Here is a 26,505-nt window from a genome sequence, read left to right on the forward strand (position 1 = left end):
ACCTACTTACTTGCATGTTTTAAGAGTTTTTCAACAACTTGTCTCTAATCTTTTCCAATACTGAGAAATTTTGGAAATTTACGCCTGACAATGGCAGACGTAAACCTTCTTCCAGAGTTGGGGAAAAAAGTGGTTGGAGGGAAAATACACTTGCAAACACTCAGGTTTTCGCATGAGAAAATCTACACATGCATATTTGCTCATGCTAAAATGCAGTTCACAAATATTTTTTGGGAGTACTATTTCTTTCCCTACTGCTGTAAATTCTTGTGAATTCAGGAAAGCCAGATAGCTGCCCTTAATGAAAGGACATATACCAAGGGTCCACTTTTGAGACCTTCTTTAAATAATTGGGCCCCTAATTTGGTCTGGCGTCAACCATGACATTTTGTGTTTATTAAAAATCTCTCTCTCTGTATCGGCTGGCTTCACGGTGAGTGACAGAATTCTGCTCTTTCACAAGGAGCATATCGGCACACAAAGAAGTTTTGTTCAGTGCCAGTAACTAATGTGGCAGTGTGTGCTTTTTTGAGACCAAAAACAATTTTTGATTTTGCCAATGCTTGTTGTAATGGTGAGGGTCCGGCAGCTCTCACATCAAAAAGGATTTACAAAAACCTAGCAGAAACAAGTCACACATTGCCAAAACTAAAAAGCTGACCACCATTTCAGCCCTACTGGCTTTGCCAATGCTTGTTTATTTTTATGTTTCCTAAAATCTTATTGAAACTGGTTACACTGATTTTCTAATATGAATATTTTGGGGAAATACTAGCATGAATCAACACATTTTACTAAATGATGCTGCAAAGAAATGGTACCTGAAATTTTACAGTAGTTTAGCAAAAAAAAAAGTTTCCTACTTCATTGTTTAGGTACATTTTATATTGAAAGCAAAGAATCATTAATCTTGCTTTCAAGCTTCTGCAAATATTTTCATCTAATCCGAGAGCATTCTGGGAGCATTATGCATAGCCTCATATTGCTAAACTTTGAAACCGTGTGTACACATACTGGAACCACTGTCAGTAGTGCAGTCAGAACCTACATTTACTGAGAGCGCTCACCCTAATAATAAAGGCTTTCAATTAATGAACCACAAATACAAGTTTGAACAGCATTAATATATGCACACAAATATTAACTTAACTGCAGGCAGTACCCTTCCCTGATCCTTAATGTGGTACTGCAAACTGGCAGCCAAAGGGTGTGTGCTGCAGGGGGTTGGGCCTGCTTGTCCCAAGGACAAAATGCACATTAAAACTTGTTGCCCTGGACCCCAAACAATATGTCCTGGGCGTCGGGCTATAGGAATTCCACATCCCTGGTTTTGTGAAAGGTCAACATGTTTCTTGCCTGTAGTAGCCCCTAACAGGTCTTGTGGCAATTCGTCAGGACCAAACATTATTAGAGACAGTATCTCAACTCTTAACACTACCACAATGCAGGTTGTGAAAATGGCGAGATATAGTAGTTGTGAAGATGATGAATGAAGAGGGTATGCAGTTCCTGAGGGGGTCAAGAGACTCGGAGAGAAAGATACAAGTAGGTGCCATGTACAGACAAGGTAGTCCTACAGAGAAGGGAGGGAGGGGGAACCCTCCCTTCGGAACTAGGGTCCTCACACACCCAGCCAGCTAGGTGTCATGCTTCATCATTTGGGCCTGATCCTCGTCTGGTCGCTGCTGCAATACCCGACGGGCACTCAATGATGGGCTCTTTGGCAGAGGTCTTTTGTTCCTTGCCGCATGGTGCAGTGAGGGTGAGGGGCCTAGCAGGTGTAGATGTGGTGCGGTGGTGAAAAAATGTGATAATAACAGGTCGGGTAGTCCTAAGAGTAATTTAATTCTGGTAGGCTAACCGCCTGGTTAAAAATACGGAGTGGCGAATATCTGAGAACAATGTGTCAAGATAACTACGCTCTACGCTCTACTCTCAAGGAGTCGACCTGTTTCTTGCCTTTAAATGTCTGAAAGATCAATGGCCATTCTTCAGGACCATATAAAATTAACTATCTACACGGGGTGGTGAGGTGGGCAACCTACTTCCCACGATGTGAACCTGTAGGTAAAGTACCCACAGATGTTGAGTACAACCTAGATGCTCTAATAGCCTCGCCTCACCAGTATCTAGCGGGACATATGACCCCGAATTAAAGTGTCCAACACTCTTGTGGATGTGAGATGACAGACCTACCCATCACCGCCGGAACCGAGTGGAACAGAGCACGTCGTTTCTTACAACGGAAGGCGGCGTGGCAACCAGCTGTGTTTCTACCCCAGCTCTGGTTCCCTTCAATGTGCGGGAGCGTGCTCTGTTGAAAAGCACCCGTCATCCTAGACCTACTAATTGAGGGGCCACAGAACTCTAGGTGTATCGGACCTGGTGTTCACATGCAAAGCTGGTAACTACTGTATCTCGCCATTTTCAGGACCAGCATTGCGGTAGTGTTAGAGTTGTGATACTTTCTCTAATAACTTTTGGTCCTGACAAATTGCAACAACACCCATTGGGGGCTACTACAGGCAAGAAACATGTCGACCTTTTACACCACACATGCCCTTTAGGACCATTCCAGTTAGGGCTTCCTGCTTTTAGTTAGGTTAATGCACCCTAGGAATACAATTTAGGCAATAGGGTTTCCCTAGACCTATTTTAAGACACCACTCTGCACTCACTTCACTACCTAGTCCACCTAATGGCTTATTCAAAAAAAGATCTCCCCTAAAGAGCCCCTTTGCGGGTGCCCGTTGGGCATTGCAGCGCAGGCCCGGCGAGGAGCAGGGCCAATGATGAAGCATGACATCCTTTGGGGTGTGTGAGGGCACTTCTTCACAGACCACAACACTCCCACTCACACTTAGGATCTGCACACCAGTCAGATATACCTAGACGTAAAGAGTGTCATTAGTCAAGCTAAAGCTTCCGACTGACCAGGGAGGCCTAGGAGCTCCTGATTTTGAACACTCCTATATAGAGGTTAAACTTCATTGGCCTTCTTGTTGCTCGTCTGACCAATAGGTGGCTGAGGTGGGACTTGCACTCAGGTTTCTCATTCTCAACAAAACGAAAGTAGAAAAACTGTTCCTTCCTAGAGCATCTCCTTAAAAAAAGAACTCCCTAGTTTGCTACGCATTGCTATACACGTGTTTTCAAATCACTGGCAGGGCTTGAAAATCAGGTCTAGTAACTTACAAAATCTCCTCGACCTAACTGTAATGCACGTGAATGTGACAAGTTAACAAGATTTAAAGGCATTTTTATTGCTCTTTCACTTTGTGAGCAGTAAAGATGCCTTTAAATCTTGCTATCTTGTCACATTTGCTGTGCTTTCAGAGACAGAGGTCAAAAGTCAGTTTGTCTTCCTACTGAGTAGGACTTAAAAATAGCTTGCCCTAATTAAATCTGGCCCGCAAATGTGAGTGGATTTTTGGAGTCTTGACCGGCCGTCTAATCTAGTGTGGTCCGGTTATTCCTCTACAAAACATATCAAATTTTACAAAAAGACCTTTCGAAGTACTCTTTGGATGGAGCTTTGGGAGGACACGGTCCTCCATTCAGATCTTTAATGGAGCAATATGGTTTGCATATTTATTAGCCCGGTCCTGACCTACAGCAAGCAGACCCAGAAAATGAAAAACATGCTTTAGTTCAAGCACTCTCTGTTAAGGGAACTTGGAAAAAGCTCATAACTTGGCTTAGCAAAGCCATACAGTCTCATGAGTGGGGTCCCCCGACTGGCTTTAAGGAAGGTTGGAAGTTTTAGTGGAGCAAGATCCTAGTATAGTCTCACAAGACATCACGTAATGTTCTGGCCAAGGCGCTACATAATATCTCCCCAACTGCTTCTTACTGCCTCAGAAGTCATGGAGCTACGGCAAGAATAAGGTACATGTTCTGAGATTTCCCCCATATGGGTGCCTGCTGGAGGGAGGTGTGTTAAGTTTCCTCAACTGTCCCTGTCTATAGTAACTTGTGCAGCTTTTGGGGGTGAAGCTAGCCAAGCCTGGAGCTGGCCGCTCTGTAAGCGAGCTCCTCCGGCCGTGTCCAAATCCTGTAATTATCCTGCATGCATAACCTGACAATCGTCCCCAAATTATAAATACCTGCACCGGAGGATGTCGGGGACCTGTGGACTCGATCTCTGCTGGCCCACTCCACGCTGTGAGGGGAAAAAGCTGTTACGATCTCTGAGCTGAGGCGCGGCCTGTGGAGTGTGGATGCCTGTGCCCTGGCTGGTCCTCTACGCAAGCCCTCTGGTGGTGACGAGAGGGCACTGCGGGCACGGTCGAGACACTGTATGGATACGTCTGGCTGGGTCTGCTGCAGCCTCTGTCGATTTGCCTTGCCCTTTGCTGCTCACCGCCCTCTCGTATACTACAGAGGAGTGGGGGAGAAGAACGCGTGGCTGGGATGACATTGCTGTTGTGTGTGGTGGGCGAGCCTGGGCGTAAATCCTGTGCTGAGCGCACCCCCAATGACAGGGCTGCTCCACTGCCTGTAGACGCCGTTCCATCCTGCCCTGCTCCTGATGGTCCCGGGTACTGCGGGGTGAGGAAAGCAGTATGGTGGATGCCAGCTGGAGCCACTACCGCAGGTGAGGGGGACGCCGAGGACGGCCTTGCGGCGCTGCATGTGTCATTGAAGTTGAGCTGCTTTTGGGATATAGGGGCAGAAAACGCCTGTGCCCGCGACGATCTGCCTGCGGTCGGCTAACTCTGCATGGGAAGACACCGCATCTCATGTACACTACAGAGAGCAGGAGACTGTAGTCCCTCCATTGGATTTACCTATGCTGGATGTTCTGTCTCTGTGCCTGAGGTTGCTGCTGGCAAGGCCCGAGATTTATGCACTGACACACGAGGCTCAAGCTGTGCATGGACCATACGCCTCATGGACCATGACATGAGAAGCGTGCTACCGGCTTGAGCGAGAACGAGGGCCCCTCCTTGGCGATTTGCGCCCTGCGATCGGTGTCTCTCTGCGGGTGGACCTGCGAGGAATAGGAGCCTGGGGGTCTGGCTGGGTGGGCCACGGCGGCGCTTCGTCATCACCAGCTGATGCGCCCATGAGTTGACTCACTGCGTAATCCTACAAAAGCACAGCCCGGGAGGGCGGTGACGCCGGTTGCAGAGACTGGGCTCCTACCGTGCCGTAGCTGGTGATCCCTGCTACTCATGAGAACTGCAGACTCTATGTTCAAGATTCCCTAAGGCAGGTATTGGTGCGCTGTGAATACGTGTGGTAGGACTACCTGGGCTGAGACAGTGTGAAACGCATTTACCACGTCTGTTTACTCCCCATCTCCACTAGCTGCAAGTGAAGACAATTGACCCCCGCGAGGCGGAATTTAGACAACAACTATAGCACAACCCGCTGCTCAGAACATGGGGAAACCAGACCGAAACCAGCCCAAACTGCATTTCGAGCAGTAGAAGAAGACAGTCCAGAATCCCATGGAAGACCTACCTGGCAGCCAGGCCAATACGTCAGCAGCGGGCCCTGATGCGACTGTAGATTTCCATTCCATGTTCACGACGATCCAATCAACACTGTCAAATATTGATGGGAAAATAGACTCCTTAACCTACCGTGTGGACCGCAGGTCTGAACGTCTAGATAAACATACGGAAAGGATTGACATGGCAGAACGTCGCATTTCAGATGCGGAAGATGCACAGCACCAAATGGAGACAAAACAGGTGAAAATTGATAAGACTCTGACGGCACTAGTGGTGAAGGCGGAAGATTTGGAAGCGAGATCACGCCGAAATAATTTGCGTTTCATGGGTGTAGCAGAATCAACAAATACAGGACACATGGAACGCTATATTGAGACTCTTCTGACCACGCTTCTTGGCAGGGACACATTCTCGGATGTGTTCATAGTGGAAAGGGCGCACAGATCTCTAGCACCACCACCACCTCCACCAGGGTTGAGGCCGCGACCTATAATTGCGAGACTTTAGAATTATAGAGACCGCGATGCAGCATTCCGCAAGGCCCGAGAACTGGGTAGTCTAAACCACAACGAGATGGATATTTCCATCTACCTGGATTTTTCCTCGCAAGTTCAGGAGGCACAGAAGAAATTCCTGGAAGTCAAAATGAAACTGCGCGAGAACAATATTCCCTACGCGATGATCTACCCGGCTCTTTTGAGAATAACAGACGGCGGCAAGGGTAAGGTCTTCCATGAGCCCAAAGAGGTGCTGAATTATCTGCAAATAAAAAACTCACAACCTACACGTTGGAAATCTCCCAGAGACGCACAGGAAGAACAAGGAAGTACCTGTGATGTTGAATAAAGCTCAGCCTCCTCTGCGCTACTTGTGATGTTGAGGCGGTGTTCATGGGCTACTCCACGCACTGCTATGTGGACTCAGATAAGTACTGGACATGACAACTTGGGTTTAATAACTATTATGTAAAAAAGGGGGCAATACTGTACACTTGCATAGCGCAGGTGCATGGGTCATAGCTATGATATGCATCCTACAGCCCAGGTTGATAGCCCCTTGATGTTATTAGGTTATGTAGAATATATAATCCTTTTTTCCTAATCTCATAGGATTGGACGGACGACCTCTCATGTGACGCAGTCACCGGGGCTCTCGGCTGGTAGCTTACGCCACCTTGTGTACACCACAGCCTTATTTATTTTCGTTTATGAATGGTAAGGGGTGGGGGTCATCGTTATCAGTTTCTTGGAAATGTCTTCGCTATAATTGGGATGGCGAAGTGGGAAGGGAGAGGTAGCGGCAGAAAGTTTTAGAAATATGGTCAGAGCAGAGAAGTTTGTTGATGTGTACATTCTGATATACGTATCTTCACAACATTACCTTGCAACTGCAGCCACACTCACAGGGGATGGATAGCAGATCTCAGGCCACGAGAAAGCTGGCGTTTATGACATAGAATGTAAGAGGGCTAAAAAATCCACAGAAGTTTAGTTAAGTCTTTGCATACTTTGACCGGCATAGAATAGACGTCGCCTGTCTTCAGGAGACCAACCTCACTAGCGCCACAGAGTGCAGAATTGGAAACAGATGGGCCACATATAGACTAGCATCTCCCTACTCTACTTATGCCAGGGGCGTATTGCTTCCCATTAAACGTGGTGTACCATTTACGCTGCTCCATTTGCTTAAAGATGATCACGGGAGGTATGTTATTGCACAGGGTGACTTTGGAGGCACAATCATAACTATAGTCACTGCATATGGACAGAACATAGACGACCCCTCCTTTTTTGCAGATATATGGGCCAAGCTGCGCACACTTCCACCGTCAGCAACGCTATGGGGAGGAGATTTTAATACTTGTATTGATCCCCATATGGATAGGTCCACGTGTAATGAAAGGTATGGGAAGCAATTACGAAGATACTCAAGGAGGGCATGGACCACCATTGTGGTCCTCTCAGAGGTTGGGCTCACTTTGCTTCCAAGTGGGGTTCGACAGATGGGACACTATTGGTATCACTACTCTGGGGGATTTGGTCAGCAAGGGGAAACTTCTCACCTTTTGGGACCTACAACAGAAATATGCTCTTGCACAGGGTGAGGTCTTCTGCTATTTACAGATCCGACATGCTATTCTTACACAAGATCTAGACCTTCCTTCCCTGCCAGACTCCTCCCCCCTAGAGGACAGACTGCTTTCTGAGCCACTCCTGATGAAAGGCATCTCCTGCACATATCGTAAACTATGCAATAATTTGCCTGACTCCTTCCAGACTCTACGAGAACATTGGCAATCTGACGTAGGATTATTGGACGATAAAGATTGGCAGACCGCGCTGATGTCCCCCAAGGAGACGGTGATAAACCATCGCTTCCGCTGATACAGTTAAAAATACTTCATAGATCCTATATGTCCGGAGTCCTCCAGGCCAGAATTGGTAGGCGTCCAGATGTATTGTGCCTGAGGGGATGCGGCCAAACTGGTACCTTTTATCACATCATATGGGACTTTCCACATATACGCCCATGTGGGAAAGGGCAAATAAAAAAATGACTGACACACTAGGCAAACGCATTTCATTGTCGTCGCGGTTAGGGCTCTTGAACATATGGGAGGCCACAGATTTGACAGACATAGAGCAGCAATGGGTAGCACTGGGATAATTGCTAGTGAAACGGGCTATTGCGATGCACTGGGGATGCAGCACGAGGCCATTGACAATCGGGTGGGTGGCAGAAATAGACATGTGCATGATCGCAGAGAAAGAGGTCTATAAACTAAGAGGCTGCCCCAAGAAATGGGACAAGAAGTGGGGAGGGTGGAACGCTTTTAGAGGTGAAATTTGTAGTTCTCCGACAGAAGATATGGCAATGGAAAGAACTCGGCTCGCTGACCCTTTGACTGGTTGACGCCTATTCCATAATAGCACCAATTGTTTGTATTATGTGATCCTTGAATGACACTGTGATATTATATTGATGACTCTGCGCTTCTTTAATTTAATAAAAATTGTTATACATTTTAAAAAAAAAAAAAGAAGAGCATGGACGACTATGCTATGATAGATATATGGCGATTACGTCATCCTCACCACCGGAAGGATACCTGCATCTCTACTACTCACAATACGTGGTCAAGATTTCTGGATAGCCACTGCGGATGTAAGCACGTGGACCACTGCCATAACACACATGCCCAAAACCCTTTCAGATCATGCACCAGTCCGGTTGGAACTCGTCATCCCCACCCACACCCTGCGACAGCATACATGGCGCTTGCAACCCAGCATGATGCAGGACCAAGTATTTAAAGCTGAATTACGACGGGCTATTACTTACTACTTTGAGCACAATGCAGACTCACTGGATAGCGCCAAGGTGCTATGGGAGGCTTTTAAGGTAACGATTCTGCATTGGCACACATGCAGGTATACTCAAAAATATCCAACGACAGCTTTCCGTGGTTGAGACGGATATTACCCAATTAGAGTCCGCATACACAAACACCCTAGATCCCAAACTCCTGACTGACATTAGGGGAAATTGTATACTTACCACAAGTTTGCGGAGAGTGAACTTAAATATATCTCCCGTAAGTACACGGCACATGTTTATGGCGAGGGAGGTAGGCCAGGACGAATGATTTCCAGTAAGATACGCACTATGCACACCACGTCTTACATAACTCAGATAGTGGACACACAGGACATGCCTAAATACGACACCCCCTCTATTATACACTGCTTTTCAGACTATTATGCTCGTCTGTACACTGCGGGGACAACCACATCTACCACTAAGATAAGCCAATACCTTGATGACATAGCCCTGGTGTGGCTGTCTGATGCACATAGAGAATACTTTAGTCACCACATAACAGAAGATGAGCTGCGAGAAGCTATAAATTTCCTCCCAAATAATAAAGCGCCGGCCATGGATGGATTGCCTGGGGAATTTTACAAGAAATACAAAGACCTATTGATTCCTCACCTGGCGGCCATGTATGCGGAGGCATATGAAGATGGCATGTTGCGTCCTTCATTGTGCGAGGCATTATTAATCCCTCTCCGTAAACCTGATAAAGACCTGGTTAAATTCGAGTCATATCGCCCTCTCTCATTAACCCCTTGAGTGCCCCGCCCTTTCCACGCCCTGTGCCGGGCGTTTCATTAGCGGGCGGGGCTCATGACGAGATAGTCTCGTCATGGGCACAGCGCAACCGCGGCCCATGACGAGACCATCTCGTCATGGGCACTCAAGGGGTTAAACAACATGGACGCCAAAATACTAGCCAAAATCATCGCCCTTAGACTAAAGCCACTGATGCAGAAGCTGGTTTTGTCAGATAAAGCAGGTTTTATCCCATCACGTTCCACGACACAAAATTTAAGGACCATATTTGCTATGTTCCACCACTTGAACCCAGAACTACCGGCTGCTGCGGCTTTGCTAGACGCAGCGAAGTCGTTAGACCCCGTGGAATGGCCATACATGTTCAACGTCTTGCAACGTATGGGATTTCCAGAGCCGTTTTTAAGATGGATAACATTATTATATACAGAACCATGTGCATTGCTCAGAATAAATGGCAATACATCTGAACCCATTAACATACATCGAGGGAAGAGACAGGGATGCCCGCTATCACCACTTATATTCACGTTGGGCACTAGAGCCACTGGCGTGTAAGATAAGACAAAGACACGCAGATACAGCACTACAATTCCAATTACACCCTGTTAGTATTTCGCTTTACGCGGATGATATGGTCCTATACACCAGATACCCGGACACTAACTTAAATAAACTAATCCGAGAATATATTAGGTTTGAATATTTTTCTGGCCTCAGCATTAATTGGGGAAAATCAGGGTCATCCCGCTCACCCCGGCGACGACTAAGCCAATACTTGACTATCCGCCGCAGTGACAGACGGAACCAGTCAAATACTTAGGTGTCTGGATACATAGAGATCCAGAGCTAGTGCTACGTGAAAACTATGACAAAGCAATAACCAAGTTAGAAGATCAAATAGATACATGGACCCGGCTACCCCTGTCACTCGCTGATAGAATCGCGCTACAGAAAATGGTGGTACTGCCAAGGTTTATTTATGAATATACCTATATGGATTCCACAGGCACTCTGCACCAAACTACGCACGGCTATGCTTCGGCTGACATGGGTGGGAAAACGCGCATGGGTAGGGTGGAAGGAACTGACGAAACCCTACATTCAAGGGGCTTTGAAGCACCAGACCTCCAACTATACTATTACTGCGCACAGGCGTAACAAGCCCACTATTGGCTACATCCGCACGGGCACATACCACATATAGCAGTAGAATACGAGAGTATGCACCCAACTCCCCTTCTTACCCTTATATCGTCACCTAGACAGTATGCCCCGAACTCGGAGATACACCCAGCGGTCTGCACCTCGAGAACACACACTAGCGAAACGTGCGAACAAACTCCCAAGGTATGCACCGACGCTGCCTCTGAGTCACCACACACAACTTACGGTAAAACAGGAACGCAAAATGATACATGTGCTGCATGAGATGGGACTATGGGGAATGTCTTCCCGAATGGAAAGTGCATATCACAGGATGACGCAGCCCTAAATACACATCATACCCCTTTAAAAATATTTGCATACTTGAGACTGCGGTCAAAGCTTTGTACCCCTCGTTCCCGGACAAACCACTGACCCATAATGCACTACAGGTCCTATTGACATCCACTACGCGGCAATGCTTAGTTACAAAACTTTACATTACGGCTCAGCGCAAACAATTCCACGCCCTGGATAGACCCCTCACTCGATGGGAAGCAACGTTGGGTGTAGTCCTTACCAAAGAAGATTGGGACTATAGTTGCATGCAGTTGCAATTGCTTACGTCAAATTGCAACCTGTTAATTATACATTTCAAGTTTATACATCAGGTATATTATTCAGCTATGAAGCTGCATGAATACGGATTAAGAGCTGATGACCGATGTCACAGGTGTACCGCTCCCAATGCAGACGTTTTGCACATGGCCTGGGCATGCAAAACTCCAACCTTACTGGCTGGAAGTAACCAACACTGTCACTTATATACTGTCTGAACCGATTCCTAATGTGTCCTTGGTATGCATTTTGGGCATTTATAAGATCAGGTTGGCACGTAGAAGCAAATTCTTGTAGGTGGCTCTCAGGGGCGGCTGGTGACATTTGAAAGTGGTAGGGCGTAAAAGTTCGGGAACAGTGACCGGTAGCGAGCAAGCTCGACTGTCATAATGGGGGTCTGAGGGGATTATCCCCCTGCAAAAAAATGAAAAAAGCTTTGGCAAATGGTGCATTTTAAAGCATATATGAGCAAGCAAGAAGGTTAATAAGACAATTTTGAAAGTATAGTTCTGACATCAGTAAAGAGGTTTCATATATAGCTGCTTATTCAGTATAGCCCGTGCCTACTTTTGATCACAATACAATCCTGCAGTGACCGGTTATAGAAAAGTGTGTGTGGAAGCATTGGGAATGCTTTTTTGTGCAGTGCACACTGTCTGTTATGTTTGTGGGACGGTGGTTCTTCTTATAAGGTTGCTGGGTGACCCAATTCTAGCGCCTTGAAACCAGTGGAGCGCTGTGAAAATCATGCTTTTACTGATAGTGTTCTCAGCCCGGTTTAATCACCTCGTTAGCAAATCATAGGGGCCCATGTTATTCTATAAACAGCGAGTGGCGAGAGTGCCTTTCAGTCACACTGCAGAGCTCAGTCTGCACCCATTGGCCTGGCCTCTTCAACACACATCATTGCGGAACAGCAATCGTCCAGGACAGCTTCTGAACAATGTGCCAACAGACTAGTGCCAATCTTATTTAACAAGGCACAGCCTCTCTCTGGCTGTCTCTCTTGCCCTCTACACTCTCTCTCTGCCCTTATCTCTTTCCTCTCTCCCTCTCGTGCCCTCTACAATCTCTCTCGCTCTCTTTCTCTCTCTGTCTCTAATCTCTATCCCCAACTCTCCCAGTCTGTCTACCTCTCTCCTGCCCTGTACTCTCTCTCTCTTCTGTATTTCTCTCTCTCTCAATGTTTTTCCCTGGCTCCCTCACTCCTGCCCTTTAGTCTCTCCCCCACCTCTCTCTCTTTCTTTCAATCATTCACCCTCCTCACTCTGCTGCCTCACACACACAAGCATATAAGCGTGCTCTCCCTTCCATTTTGTCGCAGTCCATCCCACATTCACTGCCTCTAGCTGGTGAGCCCGTCCCTTCCTGCCCTTTGGGGTAGGCCTCTCTGTAAACAAATTCCCGCTGCTGGGTTGCAGCAGTGGGGTGCAAACACAGTTATTTACTTACACATCTTGTGCACCACTGAACCCTCGTGCTGCTGCTGCTTGAGACGGGCCCACGTTTCCTGATGGTGTTCAGATCCCAAAAGCCCTGGGTGCACTTAGAACCCAACCCATATACAATGTACACCCACGCACGGCGCACCGCCCAGTTACAGGTCACACATCAGATGGCTCACGCGTTTATACAAACATGAACATGATTCAATTAAGTATCATTTAGTGAAGCTATGCGCACACTCCTTTATTTAAAAAAAATATGTAGCACAATAAATTGAGTAAACGTAACTGTAATAATAAAACCTACCTTTAATGTGCAGGATGATTTGGGGGGGTTGCCTAAAGGTGCGTTTTAGCTGCACTGGCTCCTGTTTGAATTTGCAAGGTCCGGACCGTTACTCCCTGATCTGTGGTAGCTCCTGTGGCAGAGCAGCTCAGGCCGGCCCTTCAGTACGAGGCTGGCAGGACCGAGAGCTTGGAAGGCCTGGGCAGTAATCCAAAATGCTCAGTTCAGGGGGAACCAACTAGCGTGCTGTGTGTTCTGGGCCATTGATTTCGTAAAATCTGCTGCTTCGTTCTTTTCTTCGATTCCTAACACACGTAAAAGATCAGTACACGCTGCTGCGACGTGGTTGTTCATTCAGTAGGCCCCGCCCCAGCCTGCCAATCAAAGTGAGCAGCAGCAGTGTCGGAGGCCAGTGACACGCCCAGCCTTTCGCTCTCTCCATAGACCTACCCCGCACCTTGCCATTTACTTTAATGGCACTGCTCCAGACACGCCCTGGGCCATTGCGAAGACCGCCCAAATGGGTTTCTGCATCTCGCAATGAACAATCACCACTCCCATCACTATTGACGTCATATTTCACGCTTATGCTTGCAGGTCGAGCAAGACTTCGCCCTGGCCCCTGACAAAGTGCAGGATCGTACGGGCACAGGCCATTCATTCGGACCCTCACCCGGCCCTCAGAAAAACGGAGAAACAAATACAATTAAATGCAAACTAAAATTTTATTTTAAGATGCCCAACAGTGTTATTTATTTTTCATCCTCTTCTTCTTTCTCCTAAAAGTTGGGAGGGCGACGCCCATTTCGACCATTAATACCAGCCGCCACTGGTGGCTCTCCTGCCGGCTAAGAGACGAATAGCAATGAAATGGGCCAGCAAGCAGGTACTGAATTGTAAAGATTGGATTATAGATATGATGTATTGTAAGGAACAGTTGGAAACATATGCGGAGGAACTACCACAGGCCTCTCGTCCACGAGATTTTTGGGATCCGCTGGTACAATACCTCCGCTCCACACAGGCAGAGGTCTGATTGTGTACATTAATGAGTGCACCTTCATTGTACAATACACGCTGCCACACCTCATTAAGCTTTGTTAGCTGAGGACTATGTGGTTCTGATGTACTGAATGCCATAATCTGTTTTTACTTTTTACATGATGCATGATGTAATAAGATAATCCTCTGATGTGGTAATGTAAACTAACGGACAACGAAGGTAATGCACTATGTACATGTTAACATGATGATCATGCAATGTACAGTAATTTAAACTTATGTTGACCTATAATGTGAACACAGTACTCTTTGACCAAGAAAATCAAATAAATAAATAAAACTTGTGCCACTTTAAGTACTGTCTCTTTGGACTTCTGAAATGTCAGGTAAAAAAAATGAAATCTGAGTCTGTTTATTGACCTCATCCCTTTTGTTAGCCAAAAGAGCTCTAGGCTAATGACCCAGGAGACTTGTGTGTGTGTGTGTGTTTTATGTTGCTGGTGGTCTGCTGCCCTCCCTGCAACAGCTGCCCCCCCCCCCCCCCCACAACATCAAAAAATGATTGGTGGATCCCCTGCCCCTTCTAGGGGCACCCCAAGCTCTAAAAAAGTACAATTAAAAAGCCCCTGCATAGCATTATTTATTTTATTTTATTTTGTTACATTTTTAAAACCTTTTCTGTGGGTGATTAGGAGCCCAACTGGGGCACCCACACATTTTCTATATTGGGGGCTGAAGGGAGAGGCCCCTGTGCCCCCTGCTGGATCCTAACCAGAGGCTATACTAGTGGGAGCTGGCAATTTATTTTGTAAATGGGTGGCCCAGTGCCCATCCGGGGCACCCACCATGGAGGCGTCATTGGGGGGCACGGAGCGGGTGGCAGCCCCAACCAGATCCCCAGCCAGCACCGACTGTGGTGTTGGCGGCAGCTGGGACCAGGGCTGGAGCAAAGATGGGTTTTCTGCGGGGTTGGGATCCCTTGGACACTGATTAGATATAGGACTAGGTCCATGGGGCTGATCTAAGGCTAGGGCGGGGGAGTGTGGGCTGCGCTCCCCATCCTCCCTCTAATTTGGAAATGCCCAAGGAATTGCGTACTTGGGGCCCCACTTCCCCATTGCCTTTGGGTTCCCGAGGTCTGAAATCAGCTCAAGGATGGGAGCCCATGCCCCTCTCTCCTTCTGAAAAATGCACCAGGCCTTGAGGTTTGGCGTCCCTACCCTGCCCTCTTACATTGTTTTTTAAAAACGTTTTCAAGACAGGGGGCTAAATCTCGTAGTCATGTAATGGCCGCTGCAGCATTTCTTTTTATGTTAAACCCAGCCAATCAGAGCGCTCGCTCTGAAATCAACCCTCCCACCCCCACCAACCAAAAGGCTTTGATTTGTTCGATTTTAGTCCAACGGTCTAGATATACAAAGTTGTTAAACCTTAATTTCGCAAAAACTACCAAACAGATTCACACCAAATCACAGCAAACACTCTTTCTGGACCAAGATATACCTTTCTGCCTAATGTGTTGTAATTCCGTTCATCCGTATTCGCTGTATTGCTGTTCAATTTTCTTATTGAAAAATAAATGGGGATTTTAAGTTTTGAGACCCCTTTTAAACATTCACCCCAAAACTTTCCAGAAAGGAGCTAAGGTGGATGAACTTTTTTATGAAAACTTTGGCTCCTTTTGACTAATCTTCACAAACGTTATCAGCAAACCCAAAAATCAATTTCCTAACGTCACAAAGTCCTACTTAGATCTACAGAGTAGCGACCGCCACTCAGTAATATATATTTAAATATAATATATTTAAATGTAGATTGGTTTTTAATAAACAAAAATGTATTATTGTTGATTTAAAAATGACATAGTACCTTAGTTAGAAGAAAATTTATTTTTGCTCATATTAGTAAAACCAGCCCTGGTTTGTTTCACTTTGCCAGAGATTGTTGGTACAAGGACTTTTGAGAAGCCATTTGAGCTACATACATACTGTTTACAGGGGCAAACAAAATGTAGACATTGTTCTTTATAGTGAAGGTCATAGCATCAAGAGACACCCAGAACAACTCCGGTTTTCCTTCATCATGTCTTTGTTTTCAAAAATATTGTAGAAATGTCAGATCTAAACCATTTTCAGAGGATTGTCCAGGATATCAGATAATTTCCTTGATGTTGGCTTATTATGATTTCTTAAAAGGCATAGAGAAATTCTATGCGATTGGAGAAATTGTGACATGTTTTTGTCTTCATTGAGAGATGTTTTAAAAGTCAAACACGTTTGAAGATTGACTCTTTTGATCAACTACAAATCTGATGAGCTACCCTAAATTATCATTAAGATTGTGAGGACTAGGAGAATTCATCAAGGAGGTTATCTGGCTTATCAGTTTGCGTTTGCCTGTGAAAGCACTTACTATTTAATTATATTACTGTATCAACAACTAATAGCTGCTTATGTTGCCCTGTTACTCAAAGTTTATTCTTCAGAGTTGAACCTACATATACAGTTATAGGTATCAAAGCACTCACATGTGCGTGTATGTCTTACTCATTTTGAAGGCGAATTTCTCTCTTTACAGAGAGTCCCGGAGCAAAATACATATCTGGAGTAGTGACACGATACTGCAATGATTATGGAATGATTGATGACCAGATCTATTTCACTGCTGACGTTGTGTTGAGCAGTCTCACTTTGTGTGTTGGACAGAAAGTTCATGCTCTTGTCGAGGAAGATCCAAAATCGGGTGGATGGAAGGCAGTTCGGGTAGGTGTTCCAAAGCAAATTTAAGGGTGGAGATAAATGTTATTTTTTATACATATATGGGGTAAATAGAACTGTTTACCTGGCACCTCGGTGAAGTATGTTATTTCTTATGGATCTCTGCTTTACTAGAGGACACAGATGCAGCAAGATTGTCGGAATGCCCAGAGGATGAGAATTTTTATCTGCACAGCATTCGAAGACGGTAGTGGAAAAGAAGTTGTAAACATGGCAAGAGTGAACAACATTGGGATGTTAATGTCACACTGGTCCTGTGCAAGTGAGCTTGCATGCTTAGTAATCTTCCCAGTCCAGTTATGATGCTGCATCCCCAAACTTCCTGGAAATTCATAACTGTTTTTAAATTTGATCATGCATATTTGCCTCTGATTTGAAGAAAGCGGTATTTCTTGGTGCCAGTGTAAATAGCTCTGTGTTAATGGTTTGAAGAGAGACTTGCCTGGGGTTCTAATTTGTGTTTATTGTTTCATGACTTGCAAATGCCGTGCCCAATGTACTTACATTGATTGTTGCTGCATTGGAAGATGCCTTCTCTGAATTTAATTGGTGCTGCAGTGAATTTACTCTTTGTGAAAATGGCTGCAGGGCTGCTGGTGCTGTGGACAGTTTTGAGGGATCATGTAAATTGAATGTTCTGTGTATTAGTGATTTGTGCTGGTCCAAGTGTTCTCGATAGTTAAGGCACATAGCAGTCAGGCTTAACTTTAAGAAACGAAGGGCCAGATGTACGACCCTTCCAATTTGTGAGTTGCAAATGGCATAATTTTGCGACTCGCAAAATGGAATTTACAACAGTGTCACAGACACTGTTTGCGATTTCCAACTGAGTCACAAACAACCTGCTTCATTAATATTAATATTATGAGACAGGTCGCAATTTGCGACTCCATTGGGAATGCCAGCACTCGCAGGGATGGTGGCCTGCTAGGCTCAGCAGACCACCATGTCTGTGACTGCTTTTTAAATAAAGCAGTTTTCTTTTTCTTTTTTTATGCAGCTCGTTTTTCTTAAAGGAAAACCGGCTGCATTTAAAAAATAAAAATTAAACGTTTGTTTCATTTTATAAGAGTAGGCATCGGTCCGTGGGACCCCTGCCTGCTCTTAAAAAAATATTTTTTCTGCCAGTCACAGAGGGGAAGGGGTCCCCTTCCGGTTTGCGAGTGGCTTACCACCTTATTGAAATGGCTGGTAAACTGCGAGTGTTTTGTGACCGCAATTGTAGTCGCAAACCAATCTTACATCCCCCTGCGACTCGCTATTAGGAAGGGACACCCTTGGCTTGCCCCTTCCTAATAGCGAGTCGCAAACCCTATTTTGCAAGTCGGTAATAGGTTACAGACTCGCAAAATAGGGTTTGTACATAGTGCAGATTACCAGTTTGCGACTGCAAAAAACAGTTGGACATCTGGCCCTTTGTAAAGCATTTAGAAGTAAACAGTTAAAAAGTAAAAGACCTGACACAATAAACATCCTTCTCCACTCTATAAAATAGAGAAGACTGTAATAAGCAAAATAACAAAATTCCAAGAAGGGTTACCTGAGAGATAAAATTTGTCATATATTCAAGTGAAAAAGCTCCAAGATAAAGTAAACCGCCAATGTAAGTCAGTGGTCATGGTAGACTGGAAACAAAATGCTATTTTTAGGCCAACCAAGATGGAGCCCGGGTCAGATAACCCACGTGGATTGTGCAAGGTGAAAGTCTGTAAGTCAAAAAGTTCACAAACGTCCCACTTCAGAAGGGGATTTTCTTGAACATAACCATGATTTTCTTTTTTTTAAAGTCCAACTACAAAGAAAAATCCTCTCCGCTCACGTTGCCACTGAAACTAGCTGCTGACGTGGAACCAAAGGTTGGATACCTGAAGCAGTTTGTTCCCCCTGACGATCTGGAGCTTTGGAGAATTCTTGTAGAATTCTTGTAGAATAGAGAGTAGTTTTTTATTTCTGAGGTGCAGGTAGCTCTGAGCAGGACTAGTTTGAATCCAATCAGATGCAGTGGAACTGCCAATTAGGAAATGTTTCCAGAACCTCCCACTGAAGCTCCAAAGGACAAGTTTTCAACCTTTCTTCTGGTGCCAAGAAAACCATAGGAGTACACTTCCAAGGCCACCAGGACCTCAGGGGGAATGTACATAGATACTTTTTAGGGCATCGTCAACAGCAAGGTCCAGTCCAGGTCCAGTTGCTACTGGTCAGCTAGGCACTTAAGGGAAAAGGCCTCTTGTGGCTCTGTAGCTACATAAGAGGTCAGCCAACTGACCCTTGGAGTCCACTTCTTTGGCCTGGGTACAAGTGGTATGATTTCCAGCACTGCAGGTCTCCTCAGAGTTTGAAACAACTTCACCATTGAGTTGGGCTTTTATTAAATATTACAGACAATTATTTTTCTAGCTGGTCCCAAACTTGACATGGCACGTTTATTATTTTAATGTCTTCTCTAGTTTTCTCATAAGACTGCTAGGGCCTTCCACAGTTAAGTAGCTTTTGGGTTCTTATCACTAGGGACATGCTGACAGTAAATTACTGTGTGTCCCATTTTTAAATACATTCATTTTGGGCTACTAGGCTCACACAGGGGTGACTTATTAATGTTTAAAAACAAGGTTTTTAACCTATTAAAAGTGTTATTTTTATAGGTTGTGCTGCACGTTTCAACTGTAGCAACCAGGCTGCAATGGGAGGCATGAAGCTTTGTTTTTCTTGTCACACTAGTGGATGGCACAATAGGTACTTGCAGTCCACAAGTGACATTTTACCTTTCTATGTCTTAGGTGTCTTTTGTGCATAATTTACTATGGCCTTATAAGAACGTTAAGTAGGCCAATCATGGCTAATCCAATTTCTACATGTTTTAGTGGTCCGAGCACAATACACTGTGACCTGTAGGGTAAAAAAAAAAACAGCAAAAAATGGGGTCACCACCTCAAAAGGGCATTTTCTCAAACCCTTTACCCCCATAAACTTGTAAAGTGTAAACATAATGTGCCTCTGGTCCTTGTTGATGTGTAGTGGTGGGTTTCAGTGCAGGCACATTCTGTGCTATACATAAAGTGTGCCTCATTACTCAAGCTAATGTGAATTATAATGAATGTAAATACAGTTAACTCCATAATTGTCACATGTCTTTCAAAGACGTGTACAAGCCTGTGTGTACTTCCATCACAAACAAGTGCATCAAGACTGATATTTACAGTATATATTCCCATCATTTGCTGGTCTTGCTTATGTATTACTTACCTCAAATGTATCTTTTTTTAATAACCTACAACTATAAAAGCATAAGAATCGCATTCCACCTTTTTCATACGTTCAAACTTTACCAGTGTTTTACAGAAGTAGACTTACTGGCTTTGTCAATTTATTTTTCCAAATGATCCTTTTCCCCTTAAATCCAGTAAAGGTCTGCAGCTTTGGGAATAACAGAGGCATCTTTATCTTAGGTGGAAAAGGCCCACGACAAATGGGAAGAGGATGGCAGCAATTCGGAAATTCCAAATGTTTGGGATCAGAATATGAAGGTTATGATTGGCAATGTTACCACCTGCACGAAGCTTGGTGGCTATATTAATCAAACAACGAGTTTCTCAATGAGTGACGTGTGTGAAGGTAATTTGTGGCTTAAATCAAGCTTTCTTGTGGTTTTGAATGTTGATCACTTCCATGATGTTGGTGAAATTTCGTAGCACTGGAGCTCAACTAAAAGTTAATCCACTCGTATGCCACATAATTCATGGGTAATTTGTTGCCAACTTCCTTGTATTATTAAAAACAGCTATTCACGCTAATATATAGAAATACAGTTTATATTCCTGCAACATTCTCTGTGGAATGGATGTGATCCTTAATAATAATTTCTCCAGTATGAATATCACTCAAATTAAGCAGACCTTCACTGGACCTGCGAGGTGGTAGAATCAGTTTTTTGACTGGAAATGATTTGTCAATATGTTTGCTCTGAAATGTAGTCCTATTGGGACTGACAGTGGAATAATATCGAAGAGAAGACCTAGACAAAGTAGAAAGCAAGATTTTCAGATAATTCTAATACCTCAAGTATTAAAAATGCAAACCTGTCTAGGGTTTAGATTACACTAATTCTGGTCGGTCTTTTTCACCTGGTGCTAAATGCTACAGAGAAGGGTTCTTGCCCTTTTCATACTGTCTTTTTTTTAAAGCGGGGGGGTGGGGGGGGGGGGGGGGATCCAGGGTAATCACAACGGTGAATGATGAGGAGTGTGGAATACCACCAATAAGTACATTCCAGAACAGCTCAAATGAAAGGCACAATGCACACATCAAAATACAACAACATAGTACATGTGCACATTATCAAGCAGAAGTCAACAAATTGTATCGGCCTCTTCATTGGCCGAATCACAGGATATCGGCCATAGCAGTCACAGGAGTCAAACTGGCCCTATTTTTGTTTTTGCATAAGTTTTAAAGTGTAGCCAAATCCTTTCAAACATCTTATCATTTAGTAATGCAGTCAGGCATTCTGTGGCATAAATGTGCCACATGTTAGTCCACTAGAGGGCAAGGCTTTCGTGAGGCGTGCTGCCAAAAGGGAAAAGGTACGCAGTCAGCCCCTAGGTATTGTGTAGGGGTAGACTGAGTTTTCCCCCGCCTCGCCCAAAAGTAGCACTAGAGGATCCAGTGGAAAGATCACTGAGCAAATATGATGGATCTGCTGGAGCACCTCACTCCACTGCCAACACATCTGAATGTAAGTGCCTTGCTTCCCGCAGCCCCCTCCAGCAAAGAAGCCCCTGCCATCGCATGTATTCGTACTGGAGTGAAGTTTTGTCCTGTTTTATGTATGCACATAATGGGTTCTAATGACAAAAGCTAAAACGCCAATAGGTAAGATTTCTGCATACAGTTCGTTATTTGTAGACTGAGCACCGGTCCTTTTTTCGAATTAACGACCGAAAATGTACATCGCCTAATTTGAAAGAAGTCACAATTTAGCATAAAAATAAGAAATCTTATACCGATATATGGATGTACAATTCTTTCCAGATTATAAACTAAATATTTGTACCTGGTTTAATTAGACTTTGGGGTTAAAGAGCCCACTTGCTAAGGTATAGGAGCATGATGTCTGACTGGACCAGTAGACTAGTGAGTTTTCATTCCCACCTGCGCAGAGAGAGCCCGGTGGAGTGAAGTTTGCAACTCTATGTAAGCCCTGCCTTAAGGTTTGTGGATTAAAGAGTGCAATGCTTCTGGCAGGGAAGCTTGTAGATGATGGGGGTAATGGGTTGGAATTCGGGGTGAACAGGGTGAGCTGCAACTCGGAGGAGACCCTGGCAATCTTTGCAGCTGGATGGATCAGGGTGCTACGTGTGAATAAACATAAAGTCATGCAAGAACAGTAAGTATGGCAAGGGGCAATACTCTTTCCAGATGCAGCCCTATATTGATATATAGAACGAAGGACCACATTTTCTACCTCCTTTTGCTTCAGATGTTGAGACCGGATGCCGTCTTGTCTGCTTTCTGATCAGTTTTCGAGCCTCTTGCAAAGTTTCACTTCTAAATTGATACCTAGACTTAAGCAGAAGAAAATCTACTCCTGCTCCAAAGCAGAAGGTTGATGTTTACTGGAAACCACTACTAAACATTTCAAGCTGACACCTGTCACTTTTCATCGGACAGCCTCACTTCCTGATCCAATAAAATGTGAATTTTGCGAGTTTGTCTTTAAGAAGACCAGCCTTTGTCACTAGCTGTACAAGCTACATCTTATAACCGCCACCAAAAGAATTGTTAGATTACCTAGGGTGACCAGATCTTGAAAAACAAAAACCGGGACATTCCACCAACATAGAAGGAGGACTACAATTTTGTGTCAGGGACACAAAATGACTTAATTGACAGCGCTCACTAACAAAGAAAACACGGACATTCAGGCAAAAAGGGCAGTTAAGTGCAAGAACACTTCTCTACATTGCTTACTGTAGGGGGTTGCTAATTAATTTGCTTTGGTATACATATGGAAACTTGCTTTGCTCTATGTTAAATCGGCCTTCTGTGAAAACTAGGACGTAAACATTTGTTCAAGCTTACTACTGTGCCAGGGAGTTCCTTACAGTGTGCATTTGAAGTGAATGTTGGCCTAGTCCTGAGGCCATAGTGCACGTGTTGACGACATCTGTGGTAAACACAAACAGTTGCTTACTTAATGGACTGGGGTCCTTGCTCTTTATCATGCAGCTCAGCCAAGCACAACTCGAGCTCTGGTGCCATCCAGATGTGGCGCATTGATGGGCATACATGGACCATGATCTTCAAACATAGACTCTGTTTCGTGTACCTGCATAATCAAAATTGCAGCATTTTGCATGTAAGAGCCCAGTATGTTTATCACCTAGGCTCATAAAATATAGATGGAAATCACAAGCCTTACTGTAAATAGTCCTGGTAAGGTGGACCTATTTGGTAAAAATATAATAACTTTGTTTACATGCACCGTGTTAAAGAAATACATATTCATAGGTAATTGAAATGAGTTTCTGTTTCAACAACATGCTTAATTTTCTTTATGTTCAATTTGTTACAGGATACGTGCCTTATAAGGGGGATTGGGTCCAAGCAGAATATTTTATAAACCCTACAAACTGGAGCAGTGAGGCATGCTCTGTGAAGCCACTGAGGTACAAGAAAGTTGACAAGGTATCTTTTATCACTCACGCTTGATCCTACGGCTCCAAGCGCCTCATAATAGTAAAAGTTAATGAATACATTCCTACATGATTCCATTGCATTTTTCCATAGCAGTGGTCTCCTTTCTATAGTGAGGGCTGCTTCTGATCATTGAGTATCAGAATGTGCTACTAAAGGCAATGCAACTCGTACATTTTACCCAGAAAACCTCCACACCCAGCAGTATTATTGACTTTAAGCAAGGATAATTTCCATTGAGGCAAACACTTTGGTTAGAACACTGTTCATAGAAACACTGAGCTGGATTTGGGTTGTCACTGTATTTTGTAACATTTCAATTAATGACTGTCATGGAAATAATAATTCTAATACAGCTCAAATGGAGGAATGTTTTTTGAGAATTTAAACTAGATATTTGCAACACTTTTCACACAATTTGTCAACATGAATATCAAGCAGATCCAGCAAAAATAATTCTAGACTTGTTACCTCCAACGTCCCATTCTGAATGCCCTTTTCTCTGCTAGGGAGCCATGGGCCTTGATGCGTACAACAAAAATGAGCCCCTCTTCCCTGTGGTTGGGTAGAGAACAATGGCCATAATTGGGCATGCAGTGAGTCCTTGCACCTGCTGCACTATTAATACCTAAGTCCTTTGTGAGAGTAGCGCACCATCCTGACATACTCTTCCACAGGGATCCCTGTATTCATGTGTCCCAGAGCTCATTGGTACAGTATAAAATCTTGCAAAGGTTGATACAGATAAGAAAGCCTATCTGCAAAGCCTTAGAACGGGTGCTGGTATATCTTGTTTCTGCTAATTTATCAACCACCTGGAGTTTTCTGGTTCAGTTTGTTATGCGGGCCAAATTTCACCTTCAGCGGCACTTTTACCTTCTGTTCTATCTCAAAAGTCCATTGAAGAGGCAGTACGGCGGCGAGACTGCCACATGTCGGTGGATGTGAGTATGAACATGATGTATATGAATGTGAAATGTGTGTGAGAGAGCTAGAGCATGTGTTGTAGTGTACTTATGCACAGGACACACCTATAAGCATATGTAGCACCGTTGCATTAAAAATAGTTTTTTTTAATGAGAGAAATATAGTTAGGTGTTGAACATTTCTAATAAAGGTAACTCTTTATTTTCATTTTCTCCCGTTGCGCATTTAAAAATGACACCTTGCTCCCAGCGCCCGGTAGACACCCTGTCATTAACATAAAATTAAACACTCTCCCATATTATTTTTGTTTATTTTGTAAACTATCTCCATGAAGCTGCAGAGGCATGCGCTGGTGCGAAGAATTGACCCTCCATATATCAAAGCCTCACCCTGGGTCACAAAGAGGAGTCCGCCACCTTTTGTTTTATGAGCTATGAACGTCGCAAAGCCACGGTCCTCAGTGCTGCTTTAGCCTGAAGCAGGAATGACACATCCTTGCCAGTAAAGCTGCAACTCCACATGCTACTGCAGGCATGGGCGAGTTACCAGTAGCTCACAATCACTGGGTTGGAGATACCTGTCTTTAGTATGAGCTTTGATGCACTGGAATTATAAATAGACTGCTCTGTTGAAGATTTAGGACATTGTTGATTGTTTATTTCATCCCTTATTTTGTTTTCATGAGACTTTCTTTTTCTAATTTGAACTTCTGCCTTGATTGTTTTCCTGATATTTGATATTTTCGGCCTGTTGAGGAAAAATCCACAAATGCTGTAAAACTAGTAAACTGTGCAATTCAATCTGTACGTAGTAGATGCTGCACTATTTCGATCCAAATGTAAACTATATAGTTATGGTGGAAGACATGTGCTTATCTCCTTTCATTGATGGCATCAGTAAATCAGTGTTTCTTCCATATCTATTACTTGCTCATTTGAAGCCTGATGACATGTAAGGGAGATTGCTTTTTAGGAATCCCACTGGTAGTCCTCTTTGGAAGCCCAGTGGAAATGAAACAGCCAGACTATGTCAACTCTTTAATATCTTACATATTTACCTCCCTTCTGACTTCACTTTTGAGTGCTTTATTTTTTCAAGACAAGTTTAGTCACAAGCTGCTCCCTTTGTAAAAATCCACTACTCTCAGAAAAACTACAGAATCCCTAACGCTTAAGTGGTACCCATTTCTCTCCATCATCACTTCCTAACATCAACCTGAAAGGTTATTGGTCCTCTACACGACCATACCGCTAGAGTGTACTCAATTTGCTAGATCATATCTCATTCTGTATGTAGATTTTTGTAGTTCCTGCAAAATCCAAAAACATTTCCTGGAGAAATTTGTATCTCTATCATAGTGCACGATGTAGACACAAGAAAAGCTTTCCTGAACAACAAAGAGCCGGTGGTTTTATTTTTAAACATGGGTCTCGTGTAATCAGTTTAGACAAAAAAAAGCAAGCAGGATTTTGTAGTGGTATTAGTACCATAGACCAGGCCTTCAGATTTATGACGATTTATTGGAAAACGGTCGACCTCTAGAAGGCCCACCTCTACATGGTCTTTGTGGACCTAGAATCTGCATTTGATCTGGTCCCCAGGAAAAAACTATGGTTGGTGCTACAACAGAATGGGGTCCCTGCCAAGCTATTGAATGTTATAGTGAGACCACCTATGCACAGGTCAGATGCAGCTCCCATGGAGAGCTAACAAATCGAATATCACCTTCCAAAGGGGTCCGTCAAGGTTGTGTCCTTACCCCAGCTTTATTCTCCTTATATCTCAATGATGTTGTGTCCCATCTGGAAAATCTTGACCGCGATGCACCAAGGATTGCAGTGAAGAAAAGCCCCCTGCTATTGTTTGCGGACAAGACATTGCTGGTTTCTAAGACTCCAATAGGCCTACAGATGCTGATAGATAGTTTTGCTGACTTTTGTTCAGAAAGAGGGTTGATTATAATTTACTCAAAAATTAAATTCCTGACCATTAATTCACACAAGACATTTAGAGGT

General features: G+C 44.2%; 1 protein-coding gene across 2 annotated transcripts in view; it reads left to right on the top strand.

Moving 5' to 3' along the window:
• The window catches only part of MOV10L1 (Mov10 like RNA helicase 1), a 772,466-nt gene that overhangs the window by 27,525 nt on the left and 718,436 nt on the right, over positions 1 to 26,505 (top strand). For both annotated transcript variants that reach the window (XM_085650694.1, XM_085650695.1), the window contains exons 2-4: positions 16,671 to 16,855; positions 20,317 to 20,482; positions 23,442 to 23,554. In XM_085650694.1, coding sequence (XP_085506820.1) covers positions 16,671 to 16,855; positions 20,317 to 20,482; positions 23,442 to 23,554 — 464 coding nt within the window. The remainder of the gene's footprint in view (positions 1 to 16,670; positions 16,856 to 20,316; positions 20,483 to 23,441; positions 23,555 to 26,505) is intronic.

Source organism: Triturus cristatus, chromosome 4_1 (genome assembly GCF_964204655.1).
Source record: "Triturus cristatus chromosome 4_1, aTriCri1.1, whole genome shotgun sequence".
Taxonomy (NCBI): Eukaryota; Metazoa; Chordata; class Amphibia; order Caudata; family Salamandridae; genus Triturus; species Triturus cristatus.